The sequence below is a fragment of the Culex pipiens genome, chromosome 3 (assembly GCF_016801865.2).
Source record: "Culex pipiens pallens isolate TS chromosome 3, TS_CPP_V2, whole genome shotgun sequence".
NCBI classification, from domain to species: domain Eukaryota; kingdom Metazoa; phylum Arthropoda; class Insecta; order Diptera; family Culicidae; genus Culex; species Culex pipiens.
In genome coordinates this window covers 4,005,786-4,022,237 of record NC_068939.1, presented here as the reverse complement: position 1 = coordinate 4,022,237, position 16,452 = coordinate 4,005,786, and the positions used below count along the sequence as shown (strand labels likewise).

The window sequence follows — 16,452 nt, the reverse complement described above, 5'->3', positions numbered from 1 at the left end:
TTTTGCGACCAATATTTCAATTTTTTGAAAAATCAGTATTGATCCAAAAATTCATAATTCGGCAAAGATTTTTTGCCCATTCTGGAAATTTCTGAAAAGTTGGCATTTAGTGTCCCCTAAAACATATCAGAAAAAAATAGTGTTTTTTTTTGCAAATCAAGTTTTAGTGACAAAAAGTTAAATTAAAAATCACCATCACCGTGTTTAATTTTTTTCAGTGTAGTCCTTATCCATACCTACAACTTTGCCGAAGACACCAAATCGATCAAAATATTCCTTCAAAAGATACAGATTTTTGAATTTTCATATATCATTTTTGTACGGACAGCTGCCCAATTTGTATGGAAAATTATATGGACAAACTAATGATGCAAAATGGCTTCTTTTGGAATAACGAAGGCATCAAAAAATACAAAAAAAATCGAACGACCGAAATCGGAGAGAATTGCTCTACTTAAATTTGCATTCAGCTGGAAGTTCTGCTCTTTTTTTAGAAATCCTAACTTTCCAAAAAAGTCTCAAACAAAAAACTTTTTTTATTTATTTATTTTTAATCTTATTTAAAAACTTAAATTTTTGTTATCATGTTGTAGGTGTCAAAGTGACTGTTTGAATAAAAAGTTAGTTTTTTGTCAGTTGAAGTTATGATCAAGCATGACAAACTTTGAAAACATTTGTTTCCATGTTATCCGAATTTTTACTAGAAATTTAAATAAAAAAATTGAAGATACACTTAACTCGAAAGATAAGAAAATTTCAAGAATGCTGAATGCTAAAAAAAAATTAATAAACAACTATTTTTAAATACATTCTAAAAAAAAAAGATTAATTAATTCGGTTGTTTATTGTGTTCATTGAATTGAAAAGGTTTTAAGACTTCAATAATCATATAGTTATGAAAAATTCGAAATTATATCAATTAATATCCAAATTTAACGGAAACTGTTAATTTAACTTAATAAATAAGTTCGCTGGAGATAAAAAATATCATTGGATACTCAACAGAAAGTAAAATTGAATGCATAAAAAATTGAGTCTATTATTTACCCAAAGTTCAACAAGTTTTCCGAATAATTCATTTAGAATAATTAGAATTAAATTCTTATCGAGAAAAATAAAACAGAATTAATTCATTAAAGTGAATACTTTCCCAGTTTGCCAGTCAAATTTCCGATTTTCCCGTTTTTCCCGAGTCGGCCACCCCGCGTTTCTCATCATCCAAAAAAAAAAATAAAGCAAGTTTTACGGGTCATCACTCCCACGCTCTCTCCATTTATTTCCCTCCATCATCCACTGCTTACTCAACGCAATCCACTTACACTAAAGAAAAAAGAACCGTCCTTCTTGTGCGCTCCCCGTTTACTGCGGATTCTGCGGCTTGGACCATTCCACGTTCAAAATCAGATGGTCGTAGCCGTGTCCGTTGAGCAGCTCGATGGCGGTGGCGGCGTCGCGGCGGGACTTGAAGTGCACGTACGCGAAACCCTTGCACAGGCCGGTGTTCTTGTCGCGGGCCAGGAACATCTTGCTGTGCGGCCCAATCTTCTTCACCAGCTCCTCCAGATCGGCCTCGGTCATCGCCTCGGACAAGTTGGAGATGCGGATCGCCGTGGTGTCGTCGCGGCCGCGCGGGTTCGCACCCAGCGCCGCCTTCTGGCTGTCGCGCATGCTTGGCGGCACGTACTTGCCACTCTTGATCGGCGCGCTCGACGACTCCGGTTGAGCTGAAAGCGAACAAACAAGATTAGCTTCGCAAAACCCACTTGCATCAAAAATCATCCAACAAAACTCACCCGCCGGCACCGGTTTGGCCTTGCCCGCCTCGTACGACGTGCCCTTGTACGGACACTGCACGGACCAATGCTCGCCCTCGCAGATACGACACTTGGCAATGTTCTTCAGCGAGTCCAGCGCGTTGTCGGACTTTTGCTCCTCCTCCTTGTTGCTCACAAACTGCATGTAAATGTCTTCCGATACGAACGTTGTCTGCGGGTTCGGCCCCGGCTTGTCGCCAGCCGAGTCGCCAAACTTGGCCCAGTTCTTGCGCTTGGCCACACTCTTCGGCACGACGAGCCGCGTAATCTTGTACGTTCGGACCACTTTCACCTTTTTGTCGTCCTTGTTGTACTTGTACTCGGTGACGACCTTCTGGCCGTTCTCGACGATCTCTGTCGGCGGCGGCAGCGATCCCGAGTCCAGCTCGACCTCATCGGCCCAGGAGGATTTAATTTCGTCGAGCGCCGGCATCGTCGTGACTGTGCGGAAGAATAATTTGGTGCGAGAAGCAAAATTAATGACAGATCGCAAAATGCTTTCGTGGTCAACATGTGCGGTAGAGTGCTACTTTTTGAACACCATTTTCCACCACAAAAACCACGTAAATCCTTTCACAAGCTAGTAAATCACAAGCCACAGCACTTACACTTTACTCAACAGCTAGTTTAACAACGAAAAACGAAGGAATTGTACCGGGAAAGCTGGAAAACGTTCCGCTCGCCGAAATTTACTTTTTTACGAGCACGTCAAAAATGGCGGAGGCCAATGTTGACAGCTGTCAAATCGGGTTAGGGGAATCGGACTGGAAGGTCGAAAGACGATGCCGTTGAAAGGGAGTTGGTAAAGAAGGGTCGATCCGGGAAATTGGAAGAAACAAATTTTTCTGTGGCAAAATGCTAATACGGAGCTCGAAAAGAACACAAAAAAATGCTCTTAAAAAAGCGCTCAAGAAACTGTCAACATGCAGAAAAATAAGGCATATTTGAATCAACAAAACATTTTGTTAATTTGAAAATCAAGATTTTTGTTGAATCAACGCTAATCGTCAAAGGAACTTTTTCAAAACAATAAAAGATTTTTGTGGAATTGAGAAATCAAGGTTTGTTTTAACCTAGGTTTCAACGCAAAATCGGCGTTGATTATATTCAACAAAATTTTTGTTGAACCAAACCTCGTACGCTGATCGTACAAAATATTTTTCTGCGTGAAGGAATTCCTTTCATGAACCTTAACAAATTATTCTTAATTGTGCAGTACGCAGCTAAAAATTGGGGGACAAAAACGAAAACCCGCTGAGAAATTTAATGCCCCGATCAGCTCTTGTCAGCCCGATTTAATTCTTCCATCAGACTGATCGAGGCGTTACATTTCTCAGTGGGAAGTGGCATTTTCCTTATCTTCGCACGATGCTTGACTGCACTATGTTTTGAAGAACAAATAAAATAGTTTAAACTTGCTTACTTCAATGCGACTGAAATTTACAAAAGTTTATATTAATTTGATATTTCATACAAAAATATTGAAAATCCAGAATTGTCTTAAAAGGCTTAATTTTAAAACATGCACTTATTATTGAATTTTCCTGCAAAAATTAATAAATAAAATATTTAAAAAATTCAAAATACAGCATCCAAAAATAATTTAAAAAAACACGGAGATGTATACAATGTATACAATTGTTGCAACTATAGTTTTCCATTTTATTTAACGTGAAGACTTCCATCATTGTCATGATTTTTCGTTCAAAGTTATAAATTTTGCGTCGCTTTCAATATTTTGACAAAATTCCTTCAACAACTTGTTTAGAATAGTGCCCTACACATGCTGATTCCTTTTGGCAACGATTATCCCATTCCTTGTAAAGTTATGGAAATCGTCATTAATCAATGATTGTCAACTAGGACGTCAATGACTGTGCCACACAATTATATAAATTTTGAAGCACAATTGATTTAGATCAAAAATTCCTTCAGTGGCTTCAAGATGGCAACAACCGGCACATGCTGATTCCTTTTGGTGCTGAAATTCGTTAAATTGAATTTAATACAGAATATTTTATAGTGATGATCAAATTTCTTCGAAAATGATCAACGGCTTCACCTTAATCACTATTTTGAAGAAAAACAATAAAAAAATAAAAATGCTTCAAAAATTTAAAATAGAAAAAATTAAAATGAAAAAAAGAAACTGATAAAAATTATGGAAAAATTAAGTAATTTAAACCTACACAAATTTTAACCTCGTGCAAAACAATGTAGTTGGTATATCTTGCTCGTTCTTAATGTAAACATGAACTGATTTGAGGATAGACTCTTAGTTTACAATTCAAAATCGTCCCATTGTTTTGCATAACCTTAGAAAAAAACCAAAGTGTAAAAATTATTATTTTTTAAAATTTATGAATCAAGGAACTAAAAAAATTACAAACTACGAAATTTAAAAATACATAAAATACATGTTAAATTGGAACTTTAACAAAAGCAAAAATATTCAAAAACAAAAAAATATTTGAAAAAAGATATTTAAAAATTCGAAAATCCTGAGCTTTTTCACTTTTAAGATATAAAAAAAAGTTCGTTCTTGACTATCCGATGTCCTCGCCAAAATTTCACTCCGGATAATCGAATCACGAGATTTCGTTCATTCTCAAATGTTGCATTTTATATTTAAACATGGCTCCAAAGTTAATGATTTTTTTTATCTGAGAATGCCGAAAAAGTAGTAGCTTTAAAAATTTAAGAATTTAAAAATTTAGGAATTTAAGAATAAAAAAAAATTCGAATTTACATATTTAAAATATTCTAAACAATGTTAAATTGAAACGTTAAAATTGAAATGTTGATATCTCGGTTGATATTAAAATTTAAGAACTTTTAAATTTTGATTTTTAGAACTATATATAGTATATATAGTAAATTCCTTAATTTTTAAATTCTATAGAATTTTAAAATTTATAAGTTTTTTTTATTTTTTTAGAGTTTCAGAATATTATGTAATAATTAAAAAAAAAATCAACTGATTTAAAAAATATAAAAAAATCACATCAGAATTTCTAATAGAGTTTACATTCATTTTTTTTTTTGGTATAAACAATACTTAAAATTATGAAATTTTTTGATATCAGTTATAATTTTTTTACATAAAATTTTGATGAATATGTGCTCCATTATTTTTCTCCCAAAAATCGCAATCCCACAATAAAAAAAGTGAAATGCATAAAATTTCAAATAACAGTTCGATCGCAAGGGGTTCCCGCATAGTCAAGAACTATATAACTACTTTATGACAAATAGTTACTCAACTATTTATCAAATGGTCTCTACTATTCATTAAATTGTAACCCAACTATATATGTACGATATATCAAACCATTAATTCCATTCCCAAAATAGTTTTGGTCGATTTTACTATATGAGAAATTAGTTGTTAGGCAGAAAACTATATGAGGTTTTCATACATATGTAAATATTTTTATAAACTTGGATTTTACGTCAAATAGTCATTGCCCAAAAAATTGACTATTCCCTATATAGTTTCTGAAAAACTACTTTACCGACACTACTTTGCCGACACTTTAAAAAAGACCGCAAAAATGAACCCTACAATTGTTGTGATAACTACTTCGGATATAATCAAATTTGATTTTTAAGTTCTATCGATAGTTGGTGAATGTTTACCGCCATTATATGTGATGTTATTTACGTTGCTGCCGAACTGCTGCCGCCTTATCCGATTGATCTATATCTGTTGGTGGTTTTTCAGTGGTTTTGGTGACATGTTGTGTTAGAAGGGAGCAAGCTCGGGGGCAAGTATTTTTCGATAAGTCCAAGTAGTCCAAACAATTGACTCATTTTATAGTGAACAGTAATAGTCCACCATGTAGTACACATATTTTTGGTGTATGGTAAGAACAGCATGCCAACTTTTTCTGGAATAGTGAAAGTCAATTTCATGAGCCCTCGTAACATTTTTCTTCTTTTGGGGAGTTTTCTGATAATCTGAGGAGAAGTGGGGGTGTTGAAGGTTCTCTATCATCCAGAGGAATCGACTGTGATCAATTTACTTGATAAAAGTTGAAATTTTTGTACCAATCGTTTAACATATAGTTGGATTATATAACAAACTGTAATTGTACTCCATACTGTTGAAATATTGTTTGAACTATTTGGACTTATAGAAATTTTTAATTCAAAATAGTATGGTGTATAGTAATTTTACTTCATGTAAGTTGACAAATTATTTGGATTATACAAACTTATCGAAAAAAATGTGGCCGCCATCAATTGTGTTCTACTATAGCATTTATAGTAGGTTTTTAGTTCTTACAGGTTCTGACTATAAAAATCTAAAATCTGTGGAATTTTGCTATATTGTTCTCAATAAAGTTGATAAATTGTTTAAACTATTTGGACTTGTACATTTTTTCGTTGAGTCACGTTGTCTAAACAATCCGAACTGTTTAGTGTAAGGTTATTGTACCCCAAATAGTTCAAAAATAGTTAGAATCATTAGATTTACTTCAATAAAAACGTCATCATTTGACGATCAGTTTCGTTATGGTTTTGTATAGTGCCGTAACTATATGATAATGGTTAAGTATGTGGTAACTACATCTCTTTTAGTAGTAATATAGTTTGGACTATTCCCCCGATGGTTTTTGATTATGCGGGTTGGAAACTCTTAGGGCTATAATTATTATGTTAACCAGTATATCAAAATATATGTTAGTATACTTATCATTTCCTTTACATACCGCCAGTATACTTACCAATATACTGAGAGTATCCTAATACACTAACAGTTTATTGCTTTTCGGTTAGCATACTAACAAGTATACTGGAATCTCGTTAGTATACTAAGTATTCCTAAGTAATATTAGAGTTTCCAGCCCAGCCCAGCAAATCACATCAGAATTTCTAATAGAGGTTACATTCATTTTTTTTTGGTATAAACAATACTTAAAATTATGAAATTTTTTGATATCAGTTATAATTTTTTTTACATAAAATTTTGATGAATATGTGCTCCATTATTTTTCTGCCAAAAATCGCAATCCAACAATAAAAAAAAGGGAAATGCATAAAATTTCAAATATTTAACAGCCCCTATTTTTTTCTCAACCACTTGACAGCTGCGTCTGCTGGCTCCGTTTGACAGCTGCTCACCGTCGGCGTATCCGCCTATCCCATCCCAGTGCGCGAGCAGCGAGCTGAAAGTTTGGCGTCTTCACTTCTCAAATCTCGCCCGGAAATTTTCACTCTGGCTTCTTCACCAATAATATTTACAATCCAGACGATTCCGGATTCCGTTTCGGCAACGATGGGACCACTCGATGTAGGTTGCTTCGATTCATTGTGGTGTGATGTTGGTTTTTTATGGATGTTTTGTTTTTAGAAGCCCAAAAGTGCGTCGAATGAGCAAAAGGAGGAATTGGTGCGGATATTCGAGGAGTACAATCAGAGGCCGAAGCAGGAGAATGCCGAGACGGATTACAAGGAACGGCAGCGGTTCTGGATTGAGGCCACCCATCGGCTGAACAAAATTCCCGGGGGAACGATGAAATCGACGGCCAAGTGGGTCAAATATTGGGCGGATGTCATTATTAATTTGAAGCGAAAGTGCAAACTGGTCATCGAGGGACGTTCCAAGAAGATTGGTCCGAGTCCGCTGGAGGTGCGAATTCTGTCGGCAGCCACCTGCTACGACGTGCTGGATTTGTGGACAAAGGCTTTGTCGTCGGATGGGATCGGGGTGCTGGAGACTTCAATGTCCGGGGATGTTCACGAGGAGTATTTTCCGGATGATTCCGGGGTTCAGAAGGAGGAAATTGTGATCGAACACTACGCCAGTGACGATCCGCTGGACGAGGAATTTGTGGCGAGCTTCTCCAAACCGGTAGATCATTGCGAAGATCACAGCCAGGAAACGTCGGTCACAACGGAACTGGAAATCCGCAAGCCCACGGTGGAAGAGCTGAAGAATTTGACCAACGCAGTTACGACGGCGGAATACGTCGAGTTGACAACGTCGGCCGCGTTGGAGGCGAGCACCAGCGAATTCCTCAGGCCCAAAGTGGTCCACCGCAGCGTGACATCGTCGGCATCGACTTCGACGTCCACTCCGGTCAACGTTGCTGCTGCTTCTGCCTCGACCGACCGATTGCGGGAAGATCTCAAGCGGACCTCCGAGAAGCTGGAGTCGGTCATGAAACGGCGACGGTTGGACGATTCGAAATTTGCGATCGCACAGGCCCTCACCAACATGTCCGCGGCGTTGCTGCAACTCTCGAACGGGATGAACGAGCTGGCCAACGCGCTCACCAACGATGCAATGTAGAGATTTTCCCCCTCGAGATTTAGAGTAGAGAGCTGTGCGAGTGTGAAAGTCGATTAAAGTTTATCTTCTAAGTGTAGACGATCGAGCGATTTACTGGCCGAATGTCCACTGTAACTAGTTGTAATTGTATATTTTTATGAATATCTCAATTTTATTCACCCTGATTTCTACAAATAAATTTAGTGAAACCTAATTGTGGAGATTTCTTTCGATTTGAGATAATTTCAAATATTTTAAATGCTGTATTTTAATTCATTTCATCCCTCTTGGCCAAACTAAACTAAGAGTGTGTAATTGTATCTGTTCTTAATTTGTATCTGTTGTTACCAGAGAAAACCCAAAGCGAAAGAACCGCCGCAGTCAACGTCGAATCTAATCGGTTTCCATGTGTCCGTTTCCTGGAAGAATAGAAAAGATGGGCAATCAGTTGAGTTGGATTAACGTTCAAAGGGACGATCTCTAGCCGATCTGGATGAGGCCATCTGGAAGGAAAATTCAATCAGTAACGGTTGATCTTGGGTTAAAGCATTAAAGACCTGGTGCCATCGTCCTCCAGCCTTGATTGCCAAGTTTAAGCTCTGCAAAGAAACAAACATTCATACGAAATAAATTCAATTTCGCCAAATTACCGTTTAAGCCAAAATCGCCGGTAATCTGTCCCGACTGCAGCATCCGCGTTAACCGTTCCACCTCGTGCAGGTTCGTGGCCCGCTTGATCGCTTCCTTGATCTTCTGAATATCCGCCGGGGACGCGTTGTGAACGGTCGGCTTGTCCGGCACCGGCATCGCCAGCTTGGCCTTGCGCATAATCTCCCGCTGCAGCTCTTTGCCCTTTTTGCTCTTGAACAGCTCTTTGGCCGCTTCGCGCTCCTTCAGCTTGATCTTTCTAAAGTCCAGCAGGCGCAGATTGGGAAACCGAAAGGCCACATACTCCCGGTAGTGCTGCTTCGTCGAAACCGGATTCGTCAGCAGGGAAAGGGTTTGAAGATTCGCCAGCTTCGTCAGCGGTTCCAAATCGCCCAGCTCTTGGACGTTGTTTCCAGTGAGGATCACACTCTCCAGGTTCGGCAGCGATTCGGCCAGGGTGTCACTGATTCTCCTACAAAAAAGCAAGACCAAATTAGTGTCGATTCTCCTGCTGATACAAGCAACGTTAAATCCTACACAATCCGATTGTTGTTCAGCAGCAGGCACTTGAGCCGCGGCAGGTGCGGAAACCCGTCCAGCTTCCGGATGTCGTTATCGGAGAAATCGATCGTATCGAACTGGTCCAGCGTGGCGCCCATATTTTCAATCTGCGGAATCTTATACCCTAAAAACGACGGAACAAAACCTTGAAGCACGACAAATCGGTAAACAAAACTCACCTCGCAAATCCAGCTCGCGGTCGCGGCACGGATTCATGTACTGCATCGACTGGTTGATGAGGTCCGGCGTTAGTTTCACCATTTTGACGGAGTTTTTCCTAAAATTTAGCAACAAAATACAAGCTAAAATCGGGCTACAACGTTTTGAATGTTTCGCGAAATGATGCCGCTTGAAGGAGGATGACAGCTTGCGGTTGACAGTTTGTTTGCAGGCAGCGAAGCGCCCCAGTGAAAAATAAATGGGGGAGTGTGCTCCCCAGGGCTGAGCTGTACGATTTTGAACTAGTTAGTCGCTGTTGGCGGGTTTAGGGCGCCAATGTTCCTGCCGAGGGCGTTTCTCCTCGTAGGGCGCCTATATTTGTACAAGGGGCGCCAACTGCTGGGGGGGGGGGGGGGGTTTAATATGTTATTCGTTTTTTGCTTACAAATAATAACAACTACGTCAATACATTTTAAAAACCTTTTGATATACAACAACATTCCAACGTGATCTATTCGACTGTCATTTTTTGCACCTCTATATATCCCCTATTCGGATATTTCATTTTCATACAAAAATATTTCATTTGAAATACACATTATTGTACCTAAGAAGAAAATGTAGCGTGACGGGACAACATCGTAATACTAGACATTACAAAATCACAAGAAAATACTCGCTCAAATTAAGCAGTTTTCTAAAGTATTTTTTGAAATTACCCTATAAACTATTGTGTTTCAAATGTTTATAGAATCTTCTAAAAAAAACTATGGGTTTGTTTCTTTTTCCACTGATGCTCTTTTAGATGTTACCACCAACTGAAAAAAAAAAACCCTGTTCTCCTTAATATGAACGATTCGATTAAAATCTACCGCATTACAATTATCTTACCATAATGAAATCTTACTAAAATATAAATCTAGCATTTTTTAAATTACACTGAAAATTGTATCAAGTTTAAATTTATGTACCGCCAGTTTGGGTGACTATGGGTCAAAAACGATACATCTCACATTACTTCTAAAGAATAAAAAAAAATTAATTGATAGCGACAAACTTTTAACGAAGGATTGTTCTTAGATAGTTTACCATCATTTTCCAAAATTATGTTGGAATTTGATGAATCGGTTGAAAAATTGAAACTAAAATAATGCTCAAATACAAAGCAAGGATCAAAACAAATCACTCAGCAATGTTACTATTTCCAAGGAATCGTATTGACATGCTACAATATTCGAAGTGGATATTTTTAAACTTTGAGGTACTTTTCGACCCATTTCAAAAAGTTTATTAAAAGGTAGATTTTTAGAAAATCATTTTTGGTGAAAAAAGTACCCCAAATATATATAGCTGCCAAAAAATCAGTTTTTGTTCTAGGAAAGTGACATTTTCAGCAAACTTTTTTTAACACTGGAAGGCCCAACGCATGTCCAACTTACACGGACGCCCAAGCCTCCCAAAAAAGTTGGAACGGTAACTTCAACTCGCTGGTTCTCGGGCATTACTCATCCAATCGGGACGATTCTTGTTTCCAGTGATTTGTTAGAATGTTTAGATGATCCTAAAATTTTGCAGAACTTGATTTGAACAAATCTGTAATTTTTGCAACCAAAAACATCGTTCCACCTTTTTTTTAAACGACTGCCTCCGCGGAATTTTTGGCGAATTTTTTTTTACACGCGAAAAAAAAAGTTGGAACGATGTTTTTGATCGCAAAAATTACAGATTTGATCAAATTAAGTTCTGCAAAGTTCTAGAACCTTCTAGACATCCTAACAAATCACTGGAAAAAAGAATCATCTTGATTGGTTGAGTTATGCCCGAGAACCAGCGAGTTGAAGTTACCGTTCCAACTTTTTTGGAGCCTTGGGCGTTGGAATGTTAAGATGTCTCCTACTCAACCCTTTAAACAGAATTAAGTTTCATTGAAAAGACTGAGAAATTGTAAATTCCATAAAAAAATCATTTTAACCCAATTTCACCCTTACTGAAGATAAGCATCTAGAAAAAAGGAAAGAATCATCAAAACGGAACACGTCGAAGAGCACTGCTAGTTGATTCAAAACAAACGCGGCAGCGTTTCGCGGCGCAACTTGGCAACTTAGCAAATTTGCAAAATGCAAAGTTTCTCTTGGGCCCTGCTGAGGGCGCCAAATTGTTTAAGGAGGGCGACATTTTTTGTAAAGAACTTGTTAGTCGACGACTAACCTCGACTAACCTACAGCTCAGCCCTGACTCCCTTCGGCATATTTTTGAAATTTGCAAAAAATGGCATTTTGGGCGCCCTGGGGCCTCCTGACGGGGCGCTATATCTTTTTATGAAGGCGCAGCACAAATCGGCAACTTGGCAAATTTGCAAAATGCAAAGTTTCTCTTGGGCCCTGCTGAGGGCGCCAAATTGTTTAAGGAGGGCGACATTTTTTGTAAAGAACTTGTTAGTCGACGACTAACCTCGACTAACCTACAGCTCAGCCCTGGTGCTCCCGGGAAATATGGAAGATTTCATTACGGGAAAAAAATATTTTGAAAATGAAATGCTAAAAAAATATGAAATCAAGGGAATTATTTTAAATATTTGTTTAATGACATTAAAACATAATTTCAATTACATTAATTTTATTCCACTGCAAAAAAATTATGGCAAAAATTATTGGATATTGAAAATGTTAAAAAAAAATCGTTAAAAAAAACATTACAAACATAGAAATTACTAAATTCTTAAAAAAATAATTATTTTTTAAATTCTTAAATTCTTAAATTCTTTAATTCTTAAGTTCTTAAATTCTTAAATTCTTAAATTCTTAAATTCTTAAATTCTTAAATTCTTAAATTCTTAAATTCTTGAATTCTTAAATTTTTAAATTCTTAAATTCTTAAATTCTTAAATTCTTAAATTCTTAAATTCTTAAATTCTTAAATTCTTAAATTCTTAAATTCTTAAATTCTTAAATTCTTAAATTCTTAAATTCTTAAATTCTTAAATTCTTAAATTATTAAATTCTTAAATTCTTAAATTCTTAAATTCTTAAATTCTTAAATTCTTAAATTCTTAAATTCTTAAATTCTTAAATTCTTAAATTCTTAAATTCTTAAATTCTTAAATTCTTAAATTCTTAAATTCTTAAATTCTTAAATTCTTAAATTCTTAAATTCTTAAATTCTTAAATTCTTAAATTCTTAAATTCTTAAATTCTTAAATTCTTAAATTCTTAAATTCTTAAATTCTTAAATTCTTAAATTCTTAAATTCTTAAATTCTTAAATTCTTAAATTCTTAAATTCTTAAATTCTTAAATTTTTAAATTCTTAAATTCTTAAATTCTTAAATTCTTCAATTCTTAAATTCTTAAATTCTTAAATTCTTAAATTCTTAAATTCTTAAATTCTTAAATTCTTAAATTCTTAAATTCTTAAATTCTTAAATTCTTAAATTCTTAAATTCTTAAATTCTTAAATTCTTAAATTCTTAAATTCTTAAATTCTTAAATTCTTTAATTCTTTAATTCTTTAATTCTTTAATTCTTTAATTCTTAAATTCTTAAATTCTTAAATTCTTAAATTCTTAAATTCTTAAATTCTTAAATTCTTAAATTCTTTAATACTTAAATTCTTAAATTCTTAAATTCTTAAATTCTTAAATTCTTAAATTCTTAAATTCTTAAATTCTTAAATTCTTAAATTCTTAAATTCTTAAATTCTTAAATTCTTAAATTCTTAAATTTTTAAATTCTTAAATTCTTAAATTCGGTCCTTTTTGACAGAAAAGCTTCTACTTGACAGCTCGTTTCAAGGGGATTATAGTTGATCCATCGAAAAAATGTTGTCTTGTCGAAATTTTTTTTTTTGCGTTAAAATGAAAAAAAAGTGATTAGAAATTGTTTTTAATCGTGTTTTTTACCGTTGTACATACAAATTGACATAGAGCTTTAGTACCTCGTTTAGTACCCAATTCTTAACTTCACAGAAGCTTGACAGAAAGATGCACTTTTAAAAATGTTTTGGCTTTCAAAATGCCTACGCACCCTTTTCAAATGTTGCTCCAGATTTTAAGTTTATGACATTCGGCGTTTTGACTTTCGACCAAATTCCGCCGAATCCGGGAATTCATAAACAAAAGAGTTGACTTTTATTGTTTGAAATTGTTAGAAATTCAATCGCTCATATTTTATCGAAATTTACCTGTAAAAATATTAATTTATAATTTGTGTTAATTTATTGTGTTTGTGTTGATTAAAAGTTAACAAAATGTCCTTCAAGTTCCTCAACATTGACCTGAGCCAGCTGGAGTTCGAATCGTGTTTGGGTTCCGGATGTTACGGCGGGTAATCGCTTTAAGAGCAAAATGGTTCCCGGTGGCCATTCTTTACAGAGATTTTCCTTTGTCTTTTCACAGAAGCGTCTGCTTGTACCGCAACCGGAAGGACAAACGCAACCGCCGGATTGTGGTCAAGTCGATTCCGTACAACAGCCCGGAATACGCGTACGAGACCGTCACGAAGGAGCACACGATTCTGTCGCAGGTCAACCACCCGAGGATCCTCCGGTACTTTGGCTTCTTTCAAACGAGCGATTCTTGGAATATGATCACGGAGTTTGCCGAGCGGGGAAATTTGGCGGAGTTTTTGCACCGTCGCAAGCAGCAGGGCGCGTTCCTCACCCAGCGGGTCGTGATGGCCAAGTATCGCGACATGGCGGAAGCGCTGCAGTATCTGCACCAGCGCAAGGTCATCCACCGGGACTTGAAGCCGGGAAACGTGCTGATCGACGCGGACAATCGTTTGAAGCTGGCGGACTTTGGCATCGCCAAGATTTGCACCAACGTGAGTCTGGACGAGGAGATGAACATGACGATTGTGGGGACGCCGCTCTTTATGGCACCGGAAGTGGCCAGCGGAAAGCGGTACGACTACAAGAGCGACGTGTGGCCGCTGGGAGTGATTTTCTACGAGCTGTGCATGCTGGAACATCCGTTTGTGGAGCGATTTTTGGAAGGCGAGGAGTCGATGGAGAGGAAGAAGTTTTCGCCGCCGCAAATTGACTGCGCCCGGCACGGATTCAGCCGGGACATGCAGTCGCTGTGCGAGATGATGATCCAGGTGGAGCCGAAGCAGCGCTGGACGCTGGAAAAGATACTGAAGGACGAGCGCGTGGTTGGGCTGATGGAACGTGAAATGTGAGTAGATTTATTTTTTTTTACTTTTTGTATTATTTAATATTTTTTTGTGGATGTCATCATGCAATAGAACCAAATTTGACTTTTAATTGTCTATAATTTATTTATTTCACAATGTATCACATTTCTTAGCTTAGCAGGTAAACTAAAGACAAGACTACAGAACATGATAGAACTAGCGTAAAATCAACGTTTACGAAACTAAAAACGAAATAAGGACGCGCGTAAAATAAGCATAGTTTTGAGGGGAAAACGTTACTTTTTTCGAACGGTTTTTGTAAAAGTTGAAAATTTAACCCTAACAACAGGTAAACTTTTCAAGTTTGTTTCAGTTTTTTGGGAGTTTCAGTAAATTTCATAGAAATAATCTTACAATGTAATAATAAAAGCACGCGGAAAAAAACGGTTTACTCCTGCCTCGAATCGAATCGCTACTACGCTCTAGACAAATTTGTACAATACTTGGGATAAAGTTTTGCGGGGGGGTTGTTTGGAACACAAGTTTCGCAATGTGATTGAACCTTATAATCTAACATATATTTATAACGAAATTAAATGACTTTGTTTACAATCAGCCTCAAACATTCGTCTCACTTTCGCTTCTTGCGCGCACTCTTAAACCATTCGAACGCGGAGTCGGGTCGTCGGGTCGAGTGAAATCTTTCTACCGAAATGGTTTTTTTTTAAACTGGGGTTTTCATTGAATACATATTGGGTTTTTTTTAAAGGTGGTTAGTCTAGTCTAGATGAACGCTAGAAACAAAATAATAACGAATATAATCTCTCTCTCTCTTTCGATTGGATTTGTCTTCTGATCATCTTCTCCTTCCTCTTGTTGGCTAAACGGCAGTTTGTTGAAATATATATTATATTAACTACGCTGGAAGGTTGAAGTGTGATTCGGTGTGATAGGAATTTCATCGTTTACAGTTGTCGTAGAATGCGTACGTTCCACGGCTGGCAATGTCGGCAAAATCACGCTTCTGCGCACACAGCTTGTTGGAGTACTCTGTGTTGCGTTTCCTGGGAAAGAATTGAGAAAAAATATTGAATAAGGTTGGTGAAATAATCGAGTTACAATAAACAATATTTCTAATATCAAAAGAAGTATTTATTTTTATGTTAGTTTTTAAAACATTTGAAAAGCACATATTTTTGAATTATTTCTTACATCATAATTTTCATTGATTCACACCAAATCCAATCAGAAGATCAAAAATATAAAAATTGGAATAGCAAGTCATATTTTCAATATTTGACTGAAAAAGGTGTTTTAAAATGCATTTTACACTAGTTCTGTTGTTTTTCAATCATTAGTTTAAAAAAAGTAAAATTTGACGAAAACATTTTTTTCGAGAAAAAAAACTTTTTACGATACTGATTTTTCAAAAATTCAATACATTTTTTAATAAACCCAAACATGCTAACAATGATTTTAAACGCAGGGGAATGCATTTTAAATTGATTTCAGCTGATTGCACTTGCATTTCCATTTCTGGAGCAACATTTGAAAGGGGCGGTATGACATTGCTCTTTTTTTGAAAACATATTTTTTCGGCCCCCAAAAAAACGACAAAAACTTTTAAAAATAATTAGGTTTTTTAACCCTCTACAACCCAACCCCGCCTCTAGACGGGCTTCGATTTAAAAAATCGCCAAAAATCAATTTTTCAACCAATTTTTGATCTTCAAAAAGCATTGGAAAGAAGAACTTTTAAAATTTTGGAAAATTTTAGGGTTGGAAGTTTGATTTGTTTTATGTGACTTTGCCAATGTTTTTAAAATTGTAATTTTTTTTGGGGTCAACTTTGGCTGTGTTTT

General features: G+C 36.2%; 5 protein-coding genes across 8 annotated transcripts in view; 2 read left to right on the top strand and 3 right to left on the bottom strand.

Annotated features, from left to right (window-relative positions):
- Positions 1-1,240: 1,240 nt before the first annotated feature.
- Positions 1,241-2,573, bottom strand: LOC120417806 (eukaryotic translation initiation factor 3 subunit G). Its single transcript, XM_039580005.2, has 3 exons — positions 2,423-2,573; positions 1,794-2,255; positions 1,241-1,724 (listed from the first exon to the last, which is right to left on the bottom strand). The coding sequence occupies exons 2-3, from the start codon at positions 2,245-2,247 to the stop codon at positions 1,360-1,362; spliced, it is 819 nt and encodes a 272-aa protein (XP_039435939.1). The 5' UTR covers positions 2,248-2,255; positions 2,423-2,573; the 3' UTR covers positions 1,241-1,359.
- A 4,377-nt stretch (positions 2,574-6,950) lies between these two features.
- LOC120417820 (uncharacterized) lies at positions 6,951-8,236 on the top strand. Its single transcript, XM_039580033.2, has 2 exons — positions 6,951-7,110; positions 7,171-8,236. The coding sequence occupies exons 1-2, from the start codon at positions 7,096-7,098 to the stop codon at positions 8,110-8,112; spliced, it is 957 nt and encodes a 318-aa protein (XP_039435967.1). The 5' UTR covers positions 6,951-7,095; the 3' UTR covers positions 8,113-8,236.
- Positions 8,237-8,341: 105 nt separating this feature from the next.
- LOC120417821 (probable U2 small nuclear ribonucleoprotein A') lies at positions 8,342-9,658 on the bottom strand. 2 transcript variants are annotated; one of them, XM_039580034.2, is made up of 5 exons: positions 9,480-9,658; positions 9,277-9,424; positions 8,742-9,211; positions 8,649-8,690; positions 8,342-8,594 (listed from the first exon to the last, which is right to left on the bottom strand). In XM_039580034.2, the coding sequence occupies exons 1-5, from the start codon at positions 9,559-9,561 to the stop codon at positions 8,572-8,574; spliced, it is 765 nt and encodes a 254-aa protein (XP_039435968.1). In that variant the 5' UTR covers positions 9,562-9,658; the 3' UTR covers positions 8,342-8,571. The 2 variants fall into 2 exon arrangements, with proteins under 2 accessions (XP_039435968.1, XP_039435969.1); XM_039580035.2 differs by lacking the exon at positions 8,649-8,690 and having other exon boundaries at positions 8,342-8,510.
- A 3,949-nt stretch (positions 9,659-13,607) lies between these two features.
- Positions 13,608-15,352, top strand: LOC120417813 (serine/threonine-protein kinase Nek5-like). The gene is made up of 2 exons (XM_039580016.1): positions 13,608-13,780; positions 13,852-15,352. Exons 1-2 carry the CDS (start codon positions 13,704-13,706, stop codon positions 14,633-14,635), a joined length of 861 nt encoding a protein of 286 aa, XP_039435950.1. The 5' UTR covers positions 13,608-13,703; the 3' UTR covers positions 14,636-15,352.
- Positions 14,904-16,452, bottom strand: part of LOC120417811 (pancreatic triacylglycerol lipase) — a 38,647-nt gene continuing 37,098 nt past the window's right edge. For all 3 annotated transcript variants that reach the window (XM_039580011.2, XM_039580013.2, XM_039580015.2), the window contains one exon: positions 14,904-15,654. In XM_039580011.2, coding sequence (XP_039435945.1) covers positions 15,549-15,654 — 106 coding nt within the window. In that variant the 3' untranslated portion in view covers positions 14,904-15,548. The remainder of the gene's footprint in view (positions 15,655-16,452) is intronic.